A 20,118-nucleotide genomic window follows, 5' to 3' on the forward strand; every position below is an offset into this window, starting at 1 on the left:
TCTGCCCCACTGGCCTGCCGAAGGACAGCGTTCTGAGTTGGTTATGGGAGCTTGACCTGAACAGAATAAGCTGTTTGTATCTTCTGATGGTATGTGCAAGACCGGATTAAAATTCTGATGCTTTAAAAAACATTTTGCACAACCGAACATTGTATACATGTAATGGGATTTGGTACTGTGATGAAGGTGTTGAGGAAGGTCCAGAAATACTTCTGGTCACAGACCTCTGCCTTCCTGTCCTGAGTGGCTGATTGCAGATGGGCTTGGTACAGTCTGGTCATAAGTCATCAAGAGCAGGAGGCCATTACGGCTGGTCTCAGCAAGGTGTGGAATAACTGGCTTCTCCCAGTCGCACCTTTAAGGTAGCACAGAGATTCAATGCTGGCCTTACAGCAGAAGCCCTTTTCCAGTCAAGATTCTTTTGCCTATCCTGACTGTGGAATAAATGCCTGACAGTCAGAGCTGATTCTACACTGAGCCTTGAGGCAGAAGCATTGGATCAGGCGGGGTTCCAGACCAGGAGGCTTTTGTCCACCAAATGTAGAAATGTGGGCCAAAACTAAACCTTGAAGTAAGCAGGCAAAAGGCTTTGGAGAGTCTATGTATTACATGGGCCTGGGCTGGCTTTCATACTTCAGTTATCAGACTGAATAAGCTAAACTTTTATGTGTCAGGAAGGCCTCGGACCTAGCTCCAACTTGTTCTCTGATTTCAGCTCTTACCTCGTAAATACTAAGCCTGCAAGTGGAGGTACCTATTATACTGTTGCCTTTTTGGAGGTCACCCAAGGTACTCCTCCGAGGACTGAATTGCTTCTACCGTTAATGCCAGAGGCATGGAAGCCACTGATGGCATTGGGTTGGGGGTCCCAGGTCAAAAGCAGAAGCAGCCTGCTGAGTCTTATTGAGAAACAGTCCCCAAAGAGTTGAGTTTTTCTGGAATTTCCCTTCACTTGTAAGCATCAGGCTTGTCTAATAGATGTACAACTTGATTAAATGCCAGTGTATCACAGATGCATTTATATTCAAGAACAGGCTACTTCTTCTAATCCCTTTGCCATTGCTGATTAATTAGACACTTTGAACTATGCCCAACTGTTTGAAAGCTGTGAAAAATACAACCTGCATAGTTAAAATTTCTGCACAAGCTATTTCCTCATTTGTGCCTACGTGCTTTTTTTAAACCTTTTTAAAAAACCATTCTTTAAATGTAATATGTATTTATACATGTTCCCAAGCACACAATCTGGCTATTTTCTCTATCATGGTTAGCAATCCTTCCAGTTGGCCAAGATATACACTCACACAGTAAATCACATAACAAAGTATGTAAAAAACCAAGTGAATAATTTAGACTTACCTTCAGATTTTTGCTGTCATTGGTTACACTTCACAATGTTTGTTTTTTCCTTCTCGATCTTGCACAAATACCTCATAAAGGATCGTTGCTGCTGTTTCTAGTGGTATCTTTTTATGGAGGTTTTAGAATATTTTTGTTGTGCCTACCAGGAGCTGGGTGGGAGCAGGATAGCTGGTACAAGGTATAGAAAATTTTCATTTTATGTTATATAATTATTACCATATATCTTGCACCATGTTTTGCAAAGAATTCCCGAGTCTTTTCTGTTATAGAACTGTCTTTTCAAGTAAATGAACGCTAAAAGACCCATTCCACAAGCGAAGATGCCCAGGCAGGGAATCTCAGAAACTGACCCCTGGTGACTCCCATGGGCCATACACTGGACTTGTAGGATGGGGTATCTGGATGCACTAGAATATCAGTTTGAATATTTATGTATTTCTCTATCCCTGGACTGAAAATTTCATCAGTTGGCACGTTGATCCTCATGCCAGGCCTTGAACTCGAAAGCCTGCTTGGCTCAATCTTAAAGGGCCTCAAGTCCCTATACACCATCATGTTTCAGACCAGTTTTTCTTTCTTTGACTTGATGTCCCCAAAGTGGGGTAGGTAACAGTTCATCCCACTTTGGAGGAGATATTTACCTCTGACCATGCCTTTATTATATGCACGTATATTTCCTTCCCACTCCCTAATCTCCCTCCTGAATTCCAAACCAGATTTTGCCCCTTTCCAGAAAAGCCAGACTAAATCAAGGTCTCCACCACTAGATCTCTCCCTCTTCATGGAGAATGAGGAAGCAGTCCATCTCTGGCTAAGCCAGATTGTTTGCAATGAATGTGTAGAAAGTGGAACACAGTTGAAAGGCCTTAGGTAATTGTGCAACTCTGGTTTTTATTGACTTCGTCTTCTCTCACCCTCCTAGGTAACAGCTTGTCTGATTGCTGTGGTGAAAACAGACCATGAAGTTCAAGTGCGGAGAGCTGCCATCCACGTGATTGTGCTGCTGCTTCGGGGACTCAGCCAGAAGGCCACTGAGGTAAGTCAGTCTCTTACCATTTGCAGATTCCCTCCCTCTTTGTTCTTTATCTGTTCATCAGTCTTCCTTTCACCAGGACAGGCCTGGAACCTTTTTCCTGGGTGAATTCATACAGATGAATCAGTCATCAGGGATTTTTATAGCAGGAAAATTCTGTTGTTTGCATCTTCAGTAAGTCTCTATTTTCTCTGTGTCACATTGGGCAAACTGCACACTAACCTCCAGAAAAACCAGGACACAAGTTTATAGGTTGAGGTCCTGGGCCTCAGCATTCCCTTCAGAGGGACAGGTTCCAGGGTGAGCTATGGACCGCACCAAGCCTGCTTTTTATAGCGTGAACTTGAGTGATTTGTCTTCCTGACTCATTTCATTGTTCATATGGAATCACTAAAGGGCTTCATTTCAAATGTCTCCTTTCTAGCTGTGAGTGCAATCCATGAGATTTTAGTCATTGCATAAATTAAACTTTTATTCCTCCTCCAAGTGGGTTTGGCTGGATTTCTCCCCAGTGTGTGGCCAGTCTAGGAAGAAAGTATATCTATTCATGTGTGTGCTGAGAATGAATGGCCTCTAAATTAATTTTCTGCTTGATTTTATTGGAAACACATTCCCAGTTGACTTTATAAAGAGAGTTTGCATTAATAATTCACTTCTTGGCATCCACAATGCTTGTCTACGGCTGGCACATCAGTATTTAACCAAGTGTCAGTGAAGCCATTAGGAAAGTGTTTGTTAAACACTTGGCTTTGTTCATGCTAGAATTTTGCCAAATCGAATTCCCGTCACCATTTTTGTACAAGCATTAGTTATCCCCCAGTTATTTTATCTAGGACCTTGACTGGAGTGGGGGACAGAGAGATCGTAACTCGACATTTCAGATAATGGTTTTAGGGTACTCACTGCTCTTGTTGAGAATCTGCTGTACAAAATGGAATTTTAAAAGTCAGTGTTTTTTTGTTTTTTTTTTTAACCCACTGTCAAAATCTACAAAACTCTTGACAAATATAGCATTGTTATGTAAGTTGTTAACAACAGAGGAAACTGGGTAAGGCGTATACAGGAATCTTCTTTATTGTCCTTGCAGCTTTTCTGTAAGTCTAAAATTATGTCAAAATAAAAATTTATTTTAAAAATTGAGTTACAACACTATTAAACTGAATCTTTAAAACTCTGTAAGTGCATACACCCTTACTCAGTGAGAGAGAGAAAAAGTGTGTGTGTGTATGTGTGTAGCATAGCAAATGTCTCTTTAGTAAAGTGCAAGAAGAAATAGAAATGGTATCCAGATTTTTTCACATCTGTATATAGCCACTGAAAGCAACACTGGTTGTCTCACCAGTACTGAAATAATTTGTAGCCATGGAAGGTTTGTGCCACTTTCAGAAAGCCACGTGAATGAAAAACCTCTGTTCTCCAAACTGTCTCCAGTCTGTACTCACTGAAATTTATAAATTGTGCTTACTCAGTGAATAAAGAAAAGGAAATGAGATGGGATGAGTGTACGATTTCTCTTCCTGTTGCGCCCTTGAGACCAGGTGTGTTAAGTCTTGTAATCGTAGGTGTGATTATCATCAGGGACACTTTAATGAGAAGCGGAGATAACCACAGAGCTTTCAATCTAAGATTTTCTTCACTGCTCTGTTTTGCCCCCAGGAACAGCTGAAATGAAAATGCCGCTTTGTTGGTGAAGTTTTGTTTTGTTTTGTTTCCTCTTAATCACTGTCTCTCAAGCTGCAGAGTGCCAAAAGATAATCCTAGGTTTCAGTGAATTCTCTGTGTCTCGTGGATGTGCCGGCCTACAAACTGTGGTCCCAGGAGCTTGAAAAGAAAGCAAAGAGTCCAGTAAGAAGTGAGGTCCAGAAGATCAGGAGATAGGATGAAATCAGAGAGGGAAGACATTACCACCCCCACCAATGGGGTAGCTTTTACCTCTTTCCCATTTGTACATAGCTAGAATAGCCACTTTGGAGGGAAATATAGCCTTCTCTTTCTTAATGAAGCACTTTCTCTGCTTAGCCCTGTTTTGGCCTTATGATCATATCTGTTTATTTACTCATTCCCAAGTATAACCTGCAGCCAGAAGGGAACCCCCTTTATAAGCTAATTCTGCCTTACCTTTGCTGAAAATTGAATTTACAAGGAATACCCAGGAGAGGAGATATGTTTAGACCTGTGCTTTCTGTTGGCCTCAGAGTTAAGAACAGCCCTCCTTATCATGGAGATTATGAGATGGGAGACAGCATGGGAAAATTGTGCCTAACTCTCTAACTCTTCCTAAGTTAAGTCTTTGCAAGGTGACTTGTTTATTCTGACAATGGTAAATGTTTAGAGCATCCATATTATTAGAACATTCATTCATTCCAAAGACAGTAATGAATAATTGGAACAGTAATGGCTGAGCAACAGCCTACCAGTTGTATCTGGGAGGCACGCAGTGCATTAGGGGTGCATGCATGCTTAATTGCTAAGTCGTGTTCAGTTCTTTTGCGACCCCATGGACTGAAGCCCACCAGGCTCCTCTGTCCATGGAATTTTCCAGGCAAGAATACTGGAGTGGGTTGCATTTCCTTCTTCAGGGGATCTTTCCTCAGGGATCATACCCTCATGTCCTGCATTGGCTGTTGGCTTCTTTACCACTAAGGCACCAGGAAAGCCCTTTTAAAGATTTTTGAATGAGTGATTTGGTGTGACGAGAGGCTCTCAGAATCCTGACCGTATATTTCCCTTAGGAACAATAGTTCAGTATCCATTAATTCAGGATCTGTTAATTCAGTGTTCACACAATTTTATAGAACATAACTATTAATATTATGAATAACAAGAATCAACTATATATACACTGGGGAAAAGGTTGAGTATCTTAAGAAAAAGAATGAATGATTTGGGGTTGACCATAGTTCTAGATTTATGTAGGTAACTAATACCACAGTCCTCTGCATAGTTTACTGAAAGTTGACTTAGAAGAACTGTGAGGGACTTTCCTGGCAGTCCAGTAGGTAAGACACTGCACTTCCACTGCAGGGGGCATGGGTTCAAGCCACATGGATTTGATCCCTGGTCAGGAAAATAAGATCCTGCATGGTGTGGTCAAAAAAAACACAAAAAACTGTGAAATACTTTAGAACTTTGCACACAGGTTTGTAGTGACTAAGTATGATGGCATTTTAATATTGAAGTTTTCTCCCTTGTTTTTTAACATTAAAAAGTAATTACAGCACATACCATTTCTTCCTTCTAATCCCTAATTTTAAGTGACAAAAGAATAATCTATACTCTAATGGGAGATAAGTAAGTCAGCTTTAGAATTTATTCCTTAAAGATGACAACCAACCCTCAACACCATCTTGTATCTTCAAAAATATGCAAAATCTAGAAACATCTTCAGGGAGAAGAGTTTGAGATTAATTATTAATTGATGGTTGAGTCAAGTTCAGAGCCAAATACAGGCCTCCACCCAGGAATTTTTTTTTATATTTATTTATTTGGTTGTGCCGGGTCTTAGTTGCAGCTTGTGGGACCTAGTTCCCCAACCAGGGATTGAACCCAGGCCCCCTGCATTGGGAGCACAGAGTCTTAGCCAGTGGACCACCAGAGAAGTCCCAGGAATGGTTTTTAATTCCTTCTTTCGAGTCCAGTGTTGGACTCTGATACTAGAAGTCTGTTCCCAGTAACTTTAGAAATAGTGGGTTCACTAACTTTTGTGCAGTTGGAAGTTGCTCTTCTACTTTTCTGTGAGAGAAAAGGCAAAAACCAAGGCTTAAAAAAGAAAGAAAAAAGAAGAGATGTGTGTATGATGTTATGTTTTTTTTATGACAGCAGTCACACATGGTTCATCCAAAAGATTAGTGAATGCATCCTGGGTTCAACCTTGTGCCTGTCTGTCCAGACTGAGAACTAGAACCCAAGGGGGGTGTGACAGTCTCTGATGCAGCAGGTTATAAGTGAACTGACAGACTACATGGAATCTTTTCTTCATTTTATTGGCTTTGTTTTATCCCCAAAGTTATTTTGACATTTGTTGTGGGGTTTTTTGGTGCTATGGGTGCAGTTAAATGAGCCCAGTTTCCTTCCCAGAGCTGGTTCCACAGACACCACTCCTTTTAACAGATCAGAAGTTCCATATGACGAGCAAATGAAAAGAACATTTATTTTAAAATGACTGGGATCCAGGTAATAATTACTCCTTTGTAAACTTTGAAAAAGAGCTGGGGAGAGCCCTTTCAAGACTGAAATTAAGGAGCATCACCCCTTTCTGGGAGCATAAAGCCACTGCCAGTTGAGCAAGGCAGGAGTTCTGTCGATCATCCACTACTGGCCCGGGCTTAGGTGTTTACCTCTTGATAGTATTAATAAAAGGCATTTAATAGGAATTCAGCATTTTGGGACATCGTTTATGATGCTCTGGAGACAGAGGCATAGAAGGGTTTTAAAGTGTGTTATATCCCCTACAGACACTTCCCTCTGACTCACTCTTAGACATTCTTCTTGCTGTTGCCCCATTTCAGTCGTAGAGAAAAAGTCCTCTTAGGCCCTGTATCAGTTTCCTAGGGCTACCATAACAAGTACCTCAAATGGGGTGGCTTAAAACAACAAAATTTTACTGCCTTGGAACTCCCCAGGGTGGTTCAGTGGTTAGGACTCTGCACTTCCATTGCAGGGGGGGCATGGGTTTGATCCCTAGTGAGAGAACTAGGATCCCACATGCCACATGATACAGCCAAAAAAATATAAAATGAAATAACTTTAAAATAATATAATAAAGTAAAATATTTACTGTCCTGTAGTTCTGGAGGCCAGAAGTGTAAAATCAAAGGGGACTATGTTCTCTCCAAGGTTAATTGGGAAATTCTTCCTTGCTTCTCCTCAGCTTACAGTGGTTTGCCGGCAATCCTTAGTGTTTATTGGCTTGACACTGCTTTATTCCAGTCTCTGCCTCTGTGGTGATCTGCATGCTCCCTCTGTGTCTGTCATTACATGGCTTTCTTCTTGTGAGGACACCAGTCATATTGGGTCAGGAGCCCACCCTGCTCCAGTATGACCTTATCTTAACTAATTGTATCACTCCAACTCTGTTTCCAAATAACGTGGAGTCACATTCTGAGGTACTAGGCATTAGGACCTAAACATAGGGGGAGCGGAAGACAAAATTTAACTCATAACAGGCCCTTAGGGTTCCATAGTCCTTTCTTTTGGTGCTTATGCTTCTCCACCTGTTCGTTATTGTTGCATCTTGAGAAGAGCCTGTTCTGTGTGGAGTGTCTCAAATATCAAAGACAACAATGATGAGGATTATAGTGGGGATGTTGTTATTATCATTACCACCATAACCACCACTAATGTCTGATCCACAGATTTGCTGGGTTGTTGAATGACTGTTGAAAACCCACCAAAGATCATTTTATATTCAATCCAAATGAATAGGAAATTTCTTTCTATCATATCAGCCCCTCACCCTCAGTCATCTCAGATTTTGCAGTTGAGCCTTTCAACTCTGCAAGCATCTCACAATTGCATACATCACCTCGTTCCTCCTCATGATTGTTACCAGCTTGACTGGGAAAATGCACAAGAACCTAGAAGCTTTGTAGTTATTGAACCAAAAGGACTTATATGTTTGGACTTGATTTAACCTCCAACACTGTTGTTTTCCCTACCACAAGGAAGCGGTGGATACAGCACCACAAAATAAGAAGAATCATGTTATCTGCTCTCATAACGCAGGCACTGAGCTAGTTCGTTGCTGTATTGTCTCACTTGATTCCTTCAGGACCTCTGAGGGGTAGGTGTTGTTACCACCATTTTACAGATAGCTAAAGGAAGCCCTTCAGAGGTTAAACAAACCACTCAAGGTCACACAGCTAGTATTGAGTGGTAGAGGTTTAAGCCCTGGCTGCGTTTCTGTAAGGCCTGTGCTCTAGCTGGCTTTACTGTTCTGAATGTTAAACTGCTTATTTTTTAAAAAACAAAGACTGGATAAAGATTATTTTTTAATGCAAAGAATTACACCAATAATATGTGAAAATATACAATAAGCAGTCACTGGTTTAATTTCCCATGCTGAGAATGTTTAAAGCAGTGTTGCAGTTTATTGAGTGGAGACTTGGTACCAAGTTTCAGTTCCTATTTAGCCATATACTTTCTCTGTAAATAGCAAGTTCTCATCCCTTCCCTCTAGCAAGGTGTTGCCAAGAAATTGTGATGACTTTCTTTACTTCCTAAGACCCAGTCAGACCAGAAGCACAACTTTTCAAATGTTCATTCCCACACATTAGAAATTAAATGTTTAGTCAGTAATGAATGCTTGTTTTTCCAAGGATCTCTACCATCTCTCTCAAAATTTCTATATGGGATAGTGATTCAGAAGTCATGCCTTGAAACCCCTGAGTTAAAGAGGGTTTGCAGCTAGATAACCCTGGAGATTGTCAGGGGCATTTTTCAGTGGTGTATTTGTTCTAAGCTCTGAGCCAGGGTCCTAGAGAGGCACTGGAAAGTTGTCAGGAGAGGAGTAGGACCAGGCTGGAGACAGACCCAGACTGAGGGAAGCTGTGAACAGAAGAGAGGCAAGGCCAGGTCCAGGCAGACAAAGACACTTCTGCAAGGCCACTGCTGCTGACCCAGAGGAAGGTAAAATGACCGTGCTCTGTCCATCAATAGCACAGTAGCCCCTTCTCCCCTCACCTTGTAGGTTTTTCTGACATAATTTCTAAAATTGAGATATAACTGATGTAACGCATATCTATAAAATTAGTCTACAACTCAAGGTTTTTAGTATATTCATTAACTTGTGCAAACATCACCACCATTTAATCCAGAGCATTTCATTACTTTCAAAAAGAAGCATTGTACTCATTAGCAGTTATTCCCCCATGACCCCCTGAAACCCATGGCAACCACTACTGCCTATGGATATCTACTGTGGATAGCCTACTTTCTGCCTATGGATTTGCCTTTTCTAGATACTTCTTATAAAAAAGAACCATAAAATGCAACCTTTTGTGTCTGGCTCCTTTTGCTTAGAATAATGTGGTCAAGATCATCCATATTGTAGCATGTATCAGAATTTCATTACTTTTTATGGCTGAATAATATTCCACTATGTGGATCTAGCATATTTGTTTACCCATTCATTCATTCATTGATGGACATTTGGGTTATTTCCACTTTTCAGGTATTTTAAATAATGTTGCTATGAGCATTTGTGTACAGGATTTTGTGCAACATATGTTTTCAGTTTTCTTGGATATATACCTAGGAGTGGAATTGCTGGGTTGTATGGTGCCTCTGTGTTTTGCTTTTTGAGGAACTGCCAGACTGTTCTCCAGCTGCACCTTTTTTTATTTCTATCAGCAGCACATGAGGGTTCCAAATGTTCCACATTCTCATTAGCTCTTGTTATTGTCTATCATTTACCAGATTTATAGCCATCCTACTGGGTGTAAAGTGGTGTACTTTATTTATTTTAGATTTTATTGTAGTTGATTTACAGTGTTAAGTTAGTTTCTGATACACAGCACAGTGATTCAGTTACATGTATTCTTTTTCATTGTAGGTTATTACATGATACAGTAGGACCTTATTGTTTATCTGTTTTGTATAGAGTAGTTTGTATCTGCAAATCCCAAACTCCTCATTTATCCTTCCTCCCCTTTGTCCATTTTGGCAACCATATGTTTGTTTTCTGTGTCTGTGAGTGTTTCTGATTCATAAATAAGTTCACTTGTATTTTAGTTCCCACATGTGAGTGGTATCATATGATACTTGTCTTTCTCTGTCTGGCTTACTGCACTTAATATAATCTCTAGGTCTATCCATGTTGCTGCAAGTGGCATTATTTCATTCTTTTTTATAGTTGTGTAGTATTCCATTGTATATATGTGACCATATCTTCTTTATTCATTTATCTGTTGATGGACGTTTAGATTGCTTCTGTGTCTTGGCTATTGTAAATAGTGCTGCAATGAACATACATCTTTTGGAATTATGGTTTTGTCCAGGTATGTGCCCATAAATGGGATTACTGGATCATATGGCAACTTTATTTTTAGTTTTTCAGGAACTTCCATGCTGTTATCCACAGTGGCTATACCAGCTTACATTCCCATCAGCAGTTTAGGAGGGTTCCCTTTTCTCCACACTCTTTCTAGCATTTATTGTTTGTGGAATTTTCACTGATGGCCATTAATGATGGCCATTCTGACTGGTGTGTATTTTTTTAACTTAGTAATTTTTATTTGATTTCTCTGATAATTAACGTTGTTGAGCATCATTTCCTATGCCTATTGGCCATCTGTATGTCTTCTTTGAAGAAATATCTATTTACATTTTCTGCCTATTTGTTGATTGGGTTATTTGTCTTTTTGTTATTGAGTTGCATGAGCTATTTGCATATTTGGGAAATAAAGCTCTTGTTGGTTCCATTGTTTGCAAATATTTTCTCCCTTTCTGTAGGTTGTTTTCTTTTTGTTTATGGTTTCCTTTGCTGTTCAAAAGCTTATTAGTTTGATTAGTGCTCATTTGTTGTTGTTTGCTTTTTTTCCTATTGTCTTGAAAGACTGACATAAGAAATATATGCATTCTTCCTCCCCATTCTCGTTATACAACCACATTACAGTTTTTACTGTATAGCATTTAGTGTTTATATTATTGTGACTATAACTATTATCTATAGCTGAGCCATGTAATATGATTATGTGATTTATGTCAGATTTATGATTAATGTTCTCTTTTAAGAGTTTTGTGGTGGCATGTCTTTATTTGCCTTTAAGTCATTTTGAATTTATTTTTGTGTTGGTGTTAAGTGTTCTGACTTGCATACCACTGTCCTGCTTTCCCAGCATTACTTGTCAAAGAGACTGTCTTTTCTCCACTGTATACTCTTGCCTCCTTGTCAAAGATTAATTGACTGTAGGATTTGGGTTTATTTCTAGGCTGTATTATGTCCTATTGATCCATATGTCTGTTTTTATGCCAATGCCATGCTGTTTTGATTACTGTAGCTTTGCAGTAATGTCTGAAATCTGGAAGGATTTTGCGTCCATCTTTGTTCTTTTTCCTCAGAATTGCTTTGGCAATTCTGGGTCTTTTGGATTCCATATAAATTTTAAGGTTATTTGTTCTAGTTCTATGAAAAATGTGGGTAATTTGATATGGATCATATTAAATCTGTAGATTGCTTTGGGTATTATGGTCATTTTAACAATATTAACATTTCTAATCCAAGAGCAGGGATTATCTTTCTGAATCATTTTCAGTTTCCTTTTTCAATGTTTTATAAAGTTCTCTGCATATAAGTCTTTCACCTCCTTTGTCAGGTTTATTCCCAAGTATTTTTTTTTTCAATACTATATTAGAGGGGATTGTTTTTTACTTTCCTTTTCTGATATTTCACTATTAGTGTAAAGAAATGCAACAGGTTTCTGTATATTAATCTTGTATCTTGCTGATGAGTGCTTTTTAAAATGTTTACTCTTACATTTCTAAGTAGCATGCTTATACTTTTCTTTCTTGATTTTTCAGTTCATTTAATGACTTCTGACTAGATCTAATATGTACAAGTGGGATGTCGTCATTATGTTCCTCAGGTATAAAAAACTGGCCTGCAGTGAGAAGGAATGAAACAGCAGAGTATATGTGGCTTAGACTTAGAGCATGAACTCTAGGACTAGAATGTCTAAGACTGAGTCCCTTTGGTTTCCTCATCTGTAAAATGGGGATAATAATAGTACTATTGTATAGGGTTGTTGTGAGAATTAAATGAACTTCTTTATGTAAAGTATTTGGAATGTATAGGTTCTAAAAACTCAATATGTATTAGTTATTATTAGTGTGTTCCCCACAAATATATGCATTCCTTTTCCCTCTTCTCCCTATATAACTACATTACAGTTTTTACTGTACAGCATTTAATGTTTATATTATTCTGACTATAACTGTTATCCATAGCTGAGCCACGTAATATGATTATATTTCCTTTTTTATATGAATTTCAGCTTTCTCTGAGGTTAATAAATGTCTCAGGTTTACAGTTGTTCCTTTTCTATAAATCTATTATGAATTCATCCCCAATCTCTGCTAAAAGTTTATAAATCTCTTAAAAGTTTCAAATACATCAAGTACTCTAATATCTTCACATGACTCCTACAACCCTTCATCCACTGGCCCTTCTCTGGACCCATTACTTTCTAAACCTGTTGCAAGATTTAAGAATAGAACACTTAAAAGCTCATGATGCTCTGTGTGCATGGGCAATACTTATGAACAGGTGGACTTTATAGGAGGGTGATCTGGCCAATTCATTGGGAGATTCTGACTTAGTTTGAAGTCTTGTCTTTGAGTCTGGTTAGAGAAGAACTGTCTTGTCTCCTTCCTAGAGGATGTGAGCCTGGCTGCCCGGGTTCTGAAAGACAGGTGTAAGGAGGAAGATGGCAGTCTCACCATTCAGTGTGTGGACTTTCACATAATTGTTCTGTTTTCAACATGGCAACCTCATCCTTAACTACATCTGATGTCCATCTATCCAGAGTCTCTCTAATTGGACCTCAAGAAGATAAAACTCTATAGACTTCTGCTGTGGTTGGGGAGAGGCAGTCACCTGGATACTCTGAGTGGAAGACATTAGGGGACCTAATACTACTCATACACACTTCTAACCAGGGCTTCTGTTCATCTCCATGTTAAGAAGTATAGCCCATCAACTCCTAAAGTTTTTTGCGTTTCTGTGGTGCATTAGACTTGTTCTGGGCTTCTTAGATTTAAGAATCAATTTACTATCCAAATCACACACTTCTGAGAGGACACTATTAATAATTATAGCATCACAGTAGATGTAATCTGTACTAACCTGGGCAAATCAGAACCATGACCCTAGGATTCATCCAGCTGCTTTCTAGCATCTAAACTTTTGTTGCCATGGCCTTGTTAGTTCTTTTTGTTCTAACAGCAGCATGACCACTGATGGTAGCCCAGTGTGGCATCTTACGTCTAACATTGAAATATTCTCTCTCTGGCCTCAAATGCAAAAATTTCTGGGAAGAAACATAATGTGCCAGCTAAGATCGGATACCCATCCCAGGTCAGCCAGCATGGCTGGGCCAAGTGGGGCGTGTGGGGTTGCTGATTTGTATAAAACCAGGTTCAGCCTCCCCCATAGCCATTTATGAGAGAAGAGGCTGGAGCCAGTGTCTGGGAGTAGGGGATAGTCCCGTAGATTTCCTCAACAGTAACTTGGCCAAATCAATATGACATTAGTGATGGATTTAAGAAGTAAAACTGAAAAGGTTGGGACTCAGTACCGTACTGTTTCTGCTAAAATATAAATGTGCAACTTTTTCTAGTGATAACATAAGTGACAGTTTGGAAGACCTAACATTTAAAGACTGCTCCCTTTCTGCCTGTTCTGCATAATCATTTACATAGATTTACATATGTTAGAACCTGAGTTTTCTTCTTCTGCATCAGACTTAAGCTATTTTATTTTCTGTAGGATAGCTTTATCCTTACCCTTCCTAATCTGATCTAAAATCGCCAAGAAGATACTATCATTTAAGCACAGAATTTTGAAATGTTCGTGGTAGAAAAGGCCTTAGAGCCTATTTCATTTATAATTCACAAAAAATTTCACTTTGCTTGTTAGTTCCGTGAGTTGCTCCTTCAACATGAGGTGTCCATGGTCAAATAACTTTGGAAAATGCTGTGTACTGCTGTATACTCCCCTCCTGGAGATTCTGTGTGCGTTTGCTTGTTAAGGGGTTTGAGAATCCTGCAACAAAGAAAACTAGCAGCTTCCTCAGCTGTTCAGCCATTTAACAAGGAACCCTGTTTTCATTATAAGCATGCCAAGTAATAATGTTCCATGGGACATACTTTAGAAAATAATCCAACCATCCTATTTTATGAATGAAGAAACAAAGTTCATGAAGAGACTGCAGTTAAGATTTTCCGAAGGTAATGCCAGGAAGGATTAGCATTGTTTCCAGTTATTCTTGGGAGCTTACGTTGGTCAAGGGCTCGTGAGAATATAGTATCTCCCCCTCTTCCTCTTGCTTAATTCTCTCACCCACTTGAACAAGGTTCACCTTTTTATCCATAGTGTCTTAGGTCACATCATGAAGGTGAATTGGAGCACAAGATAACCATCATATGTGGAAACATCAGTGTCAGCTCCCTTTCTCTAGATCAGAACCAACATACTTTGATTACAACAAGTTATTTTAACAAATATTTTAGAGCTCCCCTTTTTATCCTCCTGAAATGAAATGTATAGCTCCTTAACCTACCTATATTTAAAAATCAATGTAATATTCAACTATAATATAAAGAAGGAATAAAATAATAGTATTTTATAATAACATATTTTAATATAGAAATATCTAGGCCAACTCTAAAGATACAATGAACTGTTCAGTTCCTCTTCTATGTAGAATCATCATGAATGTAACGGTTACAAATACAAATCAATAATAAATATCTTATACCAGCTACTGAGAAGTAAGTTGAGTAGCCTGATTTTCCAAACTGGTAAACTGCTCTCTGTAAAATTCCAAATCCATAAAAATATTATCTTCTCTCAATTTATATAGTTCTTACATTCTTAAAAAATTCAGTGTATAATACAACCTAGTGAAAATACTTTTATTGAGCATTTATTAGATGGTAGCACATATATTTAAGTGCTTTAAATTAATTCATTCATTTAAGTTTCATAATGATCCCACTTAGGTACGATTAATATCCCCATTTTATACATGGGGAAACTAAGACAGAGAAGATAAGTAACTTGTTCAGCAACTATTTAGTAGTAAGTTACAGCCCAGTCAGTGAACCTGGGCAGTGCAGCTCCTGAACTTGTACTCACAGGTTCTGTGACTGTCATCTGAAGGACTCAGAAACTGAGTCACTTGGGCATTTTCTACATAGAACACAGCTAATGGAAGGTGACTTCGGATCCTGGAAACCAAAAGGAAAACAGACCAGAGTCTCTCTTTACTGATGGTTTACTGTCTACCCTGGAGAAGGACAGAGAGGGAGAGGAGAGTGTTGGGACCAGCCTCGGACCCAGATGCCCTGCTCCTGGGACTTGCCAGAGTGAACTGTTCAGAGAGCAGAGACAGAAAACAGCCCAGGCTTCATTTTTATTCTTCCTCATGTTCCTCTAGCCCTTGCCAAAAGCATAAGCCAACCATGGACTATGCCATCTAGCAACTTCTCATAATGGACCCAGAACTGAAAAGGAAGGGAGCTGAAAAAAACTGAAAGAGACACAGTACCTCTGGGGCTGCAGGCTGGGAAGTGAGGCTTGGGACTTCCCTCCTGCCCTGCAGCCTGATTGAGAATCTGCTCTTCCTCTAAGAGTGATTGTGCTAATAATCAGATAGGCCTCTGGGTTGCAAAACCCACTTATCTTTGCTCCATCCTCTGAAAGGGCGAGGTTCTGACTAAGGGTAGTCTCCTTGGAGTAACTTAAAAAGACAGTTTGGATTAATGCTCTGGGGTCTGTTCCAGCTCATTGCTCATCACCCCACAGTGTGTTTGCTCTTAGCAAATCTGCTCCAAACAAATTTTGTGTTCTCTGAGGTTTAGTATTTAATAATGATGTAACTAACATGTATTAAGGGCCTACTGTATGCCAGGCAGGAGAAGGAAATGGCACCCCACTCCAGTACTCTTTGCCTGGAAAATCCCATGGACGGAGGAGCCTGGAAGGCTGCAGTCCATGGGGTCACTAGGAGTTGGACACGACTGAGCAACTTCACTTTCACTTTTCACTTTCATGCATTGGAGAAGGAAATGGTAACCCACTCCAGTGTTCTTGCCTGGACAATCCCAGGGACGGGGGAGCCTGGTGGGCTGCCGACTCTGGGGTCGCACAGAGTTGGACACGACTGAAGTGACTTAGCATCGCATATGCCAGGCAAAGCACTGAATTCTTTTTTTTTTTTTTTTGACTGTGTCAGGTCTTAGTTGCGGAATGTGGGCGTAGTTGCTCTGTGGCATGTGGGATCATAGTTCCCTGACCAGGGATTGAACCTGCATCCCCTGGATTGGAAGGTGATTCTTAATCACTGGACCACCAGGGAAATCCCAAGCACTGAGTTCTTCGCATGCTTTATCTCATTGAATCCTGACAATCCTGTGAGATAATTATGCTCATAACCCTGTTTATGGGTAAAAAAATTTAAGTCCGGAAAGTTTACATTTAGGTGCCCAAGTCAGACAGAAGAGAGCTGAGTCAAACCCAGGTTGCTTCATTGCCAGCTTGTCTGTTCTGAAGGAACTAAGAAGAATAGGCCTGAGATTATACTTGAGGAAGAGGTAAACTGTTACAAGTGTACTAGGACAAACCTGGATTCCTAGGACTTCTTTCCTTCACCATGGGACTTCTACTCTTTAATTCTCCTGATTAGCAGATATTCAGTTACTCAGTGTGGTAAGGGAGCAGCCAAAGAGATCTTTCTGAAATGCAAATCTGAAGACCTGTCCTCAGCTAACATTTTTTTCAAAGGTTCCCTGTGGTCCCTAAGATAAAGGCCGGGCTCCCTAGCATGACGGGCAGGTCCTTTATAATCTGGACCCCTTTGGACTTTATAACTCTGTCTCCTATACTTCCCCCCAGGAGCCCTGAGAACCTCGCACCAACCCCACATAGTCAGTGTAATATTTCTTGCCTCCAGATATTTGTCCATACTGTTTCTTATGCCTCAAATGCCTTCTCCTGCCCCAACCTGTCCATCTGATAAACTTGTATTCATCGTTTAGAACTCTAAATGTTAAATGTTCTGGTCTTTGTAAAAAGCCTATCCTGATTTCTCAGGCAAATTTAGTCCTTCTTTTTCCAGGCTCTACAGTAGTTTATGTATCAGCTCAGGACCACAGTAGATATTGCACTTCTTTGTTCACCTCTGTTGTTGACAGGGGGCAGCCCCTGAACACACTGATCATATATATATATATACATATATATATATATATATTTTTTTTTTTTTTTTAAAGAAAATGTGGTAAAGGGACTTGCCTGGTGGCCCGGTGGCTGAGAGTCTGTGCTTCCAATGCAGGGGCCCTGGTCAGGGAACTAGATCTCACATGCCGCAACTAAAGACTAAAGATCCCACATGTTGCAGCAAAGATTGAAAATGCCACAACTAAGACCCAGTGCAACAAATAAATGAATAATTTTTTAAATGTAGTAAATATACATGACACACACAGCACGTCAGTAGCATTAAGTACATTCACATTTTTGTACTACAACCACTGGCATCCCTCTGCAGGACTCTTCGTCTCATAAAACAGAAACTGTGTACCCATTAAATGCTAACTCTCCCCCTCCTTCAGCCCCTTCCAATCTAGGGATCGAACCCAGGATCTTCCCAACCCAGGGATCAAACCAAGGTCTCCTGCATTGCGGGCAGATTCTTTACCAGCTGAGCCACCAGGGAAGCCCAACAATACTGGAGTTGGTAGCCTATCCCTTCTCCAGGAGATCTTCCCAATGCCAGGAATAGAACCAGGGTCTCCTGCATTGCAGGTGGATTCGTTACCAACTGAACTGCCAGGGAAGCCCACCCTTCAGCCCCTAGCAATCTCTGTCCTGTCCGTCTCTGTGAATCTGACTACTTTTCCACTCACTCTTATATTCCCCAAATCTGGCACATTGCTTTGCACAGAATAACACTTAATAAACGTCTGTTAAGAGAGTGCATGGAATCTTTTGTCTAAGATGCATGGAGCAATACATGTCTAAAATTTCTTTGTACCCGCCTTTGCAACAAATAGACTGCTTAGATCTTAAACTGGAAATTCTGGGGCTTCCTAACTTGTCCAGTGTTCACCTTTCCCCAGATCAGAAGTTGCCCAAATAGGTGTTCTCGTTAGGAGGGAGTTTTACCTTCCTTACTCAGAAACGCCTACAGTTTTCATTGCAGTTGGGTTGTAGACATGCTGTCCCCAGATCAGCTGGGAGGAGTCCTGAGGCATGGTGACAGAAAGAATACTGACAAGCAGCCAGAACTGGCTGCATTTGAAAACTTGGCTTCACACACTCACACACACTTGTGTATGTGTGTGTGTGTATACGTTGCTGTCAAAATTGTAGCATATGTGTTTTCCTTACTTCCTCCCATCTGAGCAGAGGTTTTTTGCTGTAATTACAGCTAACCTAGTAATGGAGGCAGCTGCATGCATTTTTGGGGAGCCTATAACTTTCTCTGTCTTCAGAGTTGCATTCAAAAAATAAAAAAGAATTATATTCCAATGTACATGTTTAAGAACAAATTTTTTAAATATTTCAGGAAAAAAGATGCAGTATTAATTTGTGGATCAAAATGTTTTTGACCCAGTCCCCTTGCTAGAAAATGCAAAATCTAGTAGTTGATAGTTAAGAAAATTCTACAAAGTGCAACAGATCATGTCTTGATCCCATTACCCTTGCTCTTGGCACTTGGATTTTTCATGGCCCAAGTTGTCATAGTGAACCTTCTTTGGAAACCATGACATGTCTCTTATGGAAATAGCAACCCACTCCTGGGAAATGGATTGCTTGGGGAAATTTCATGGGATGCCTGGGAAATCCCATGGCCAGAGGAACCTGGCAGCCTGCTCTTTGGGGTTACAAAGAAGTTGGACGTGATTTAGTGACTAAACAACAACGGCAACACCCAGTATTTTTGCCTGACATGTTGTATTGCTATATCCTGGCTGCTCATTAGAGTCACCTGGAGAGCATAAAAAGAAATTTAAAAAATTCTTTTAAGCCTTTAACGCCATACCCCTAATATTCTGATTCTTAGGTGTGAAGTGGGGGCCCACACATTTTCATAGTTCTCCAGGGGATTGTAATCTGCAGCAGAGGTAGAGAATCACTGTGTTAGAATGGTGGTGTTGCTCAGAGGCAGAGTCTGGGCTGTGTAGCAATACTTAAGCATTGGTGGGCAGGTTGCTTTTTCTGCTCTAGTCCATACCGTATATATATGAACACATACTACCAACCCCCCCAGGACTTCAGTCACTATGGTTTTCTCTGACCTGTTGGTGTAACTATAACCTTTTCTTCCTGAGGCATTTTGCACAGAGCGCTGAATTCCACTAGTGTGTGTGCATGCCTACTCAGTCGCACAGTCGTGTCCAACTGTTTGCCTACCAGGCTGTAGCCCACCATGGACTGTAGCCCACCAGGCTCCTCTGTCCTTGGAATTTTCCAGGCAAGAATACTGGAGTGCCATTTCCTCCTCCAGGGGATTTCCCAACCTGGGGATTGAACCCACGTCTTCTGCATTGACAGATGGATTCTTTACCTCTGAGCCATCTAGGAAGCCTGAATTCCACTAGGCACACCCTCTAAGCAGGGGTCCCCAACCTCCAGAATCTAATGCCTAATGATCTGAGGTGGAGCTGATGTAGTAATAATAGAAATAAAGTGCACAATAACTGTAGTGCATTTGAATCATCCTGAAACCATCCCCCAACACCCCAGTCCATGGAAACACTGCCTTCCATGAAACTGGTCCCTGGTGCCAAAAGGGTTGAGGAGTGCCCTGGGTTGGGAAGATCCTCTGGAGAAGGAAATGGCAACCCACTCCAGTACTCTTGCCTGGAAAATTCCATGGACTGAGGAGCCTGGTAGGCTACAGTCCATGGGGTCGCAACGAGTCGGGACACGACTGAGCAACTTCACTTTCACCTTAAGGGGAGTGGCCCGCACTTTCCTGACGGCCAGTCAAGCTGGA

The 20,118-nt window shown here is 40.5% G+C and overlaps 1 protein-coding gene across 7 annotated transcripts in view; it reads left to right on the plus strand.

Annotated features, from left to right (window-relative positions):
- Positions 1–20,118, plus strand: part of LOC102397999 (hyaluronan synthase 3) — a 206,589-nt gene that overhangs the window by 148,935 nt on the left and 37,536 nt on the right. For all 7 annotated transcript variants that reach the window (XM_044932099.2, XM_044932101.2, XM_006047628.4 and 4 more), the window contains one exon: positions 2,285–2,398. In XM_044932099.2, coding sequence (XP_044788034.2) covers positions 2,285–2,398 — 114 coding nt within the window. The remainder of the gene's footprint in view (positions 1–2,284; positions 2,399–20,118) is intronic.

The sequence above is a fragment of the Bubalus bubalis genome, chromosome 18 (genome assembly GCF_019923935.1).
Source record: "Bubalus bubalis isolate 160015118507 breed Murrah chromosome 18, NDDB_SH_1, whole genome shotgun sequence".
NCBI lineage: Eukaryota > Metazoa > Chordata > Mammalia > Artiodactyla > Bovidae > Bubalus > Bubalus bubalis.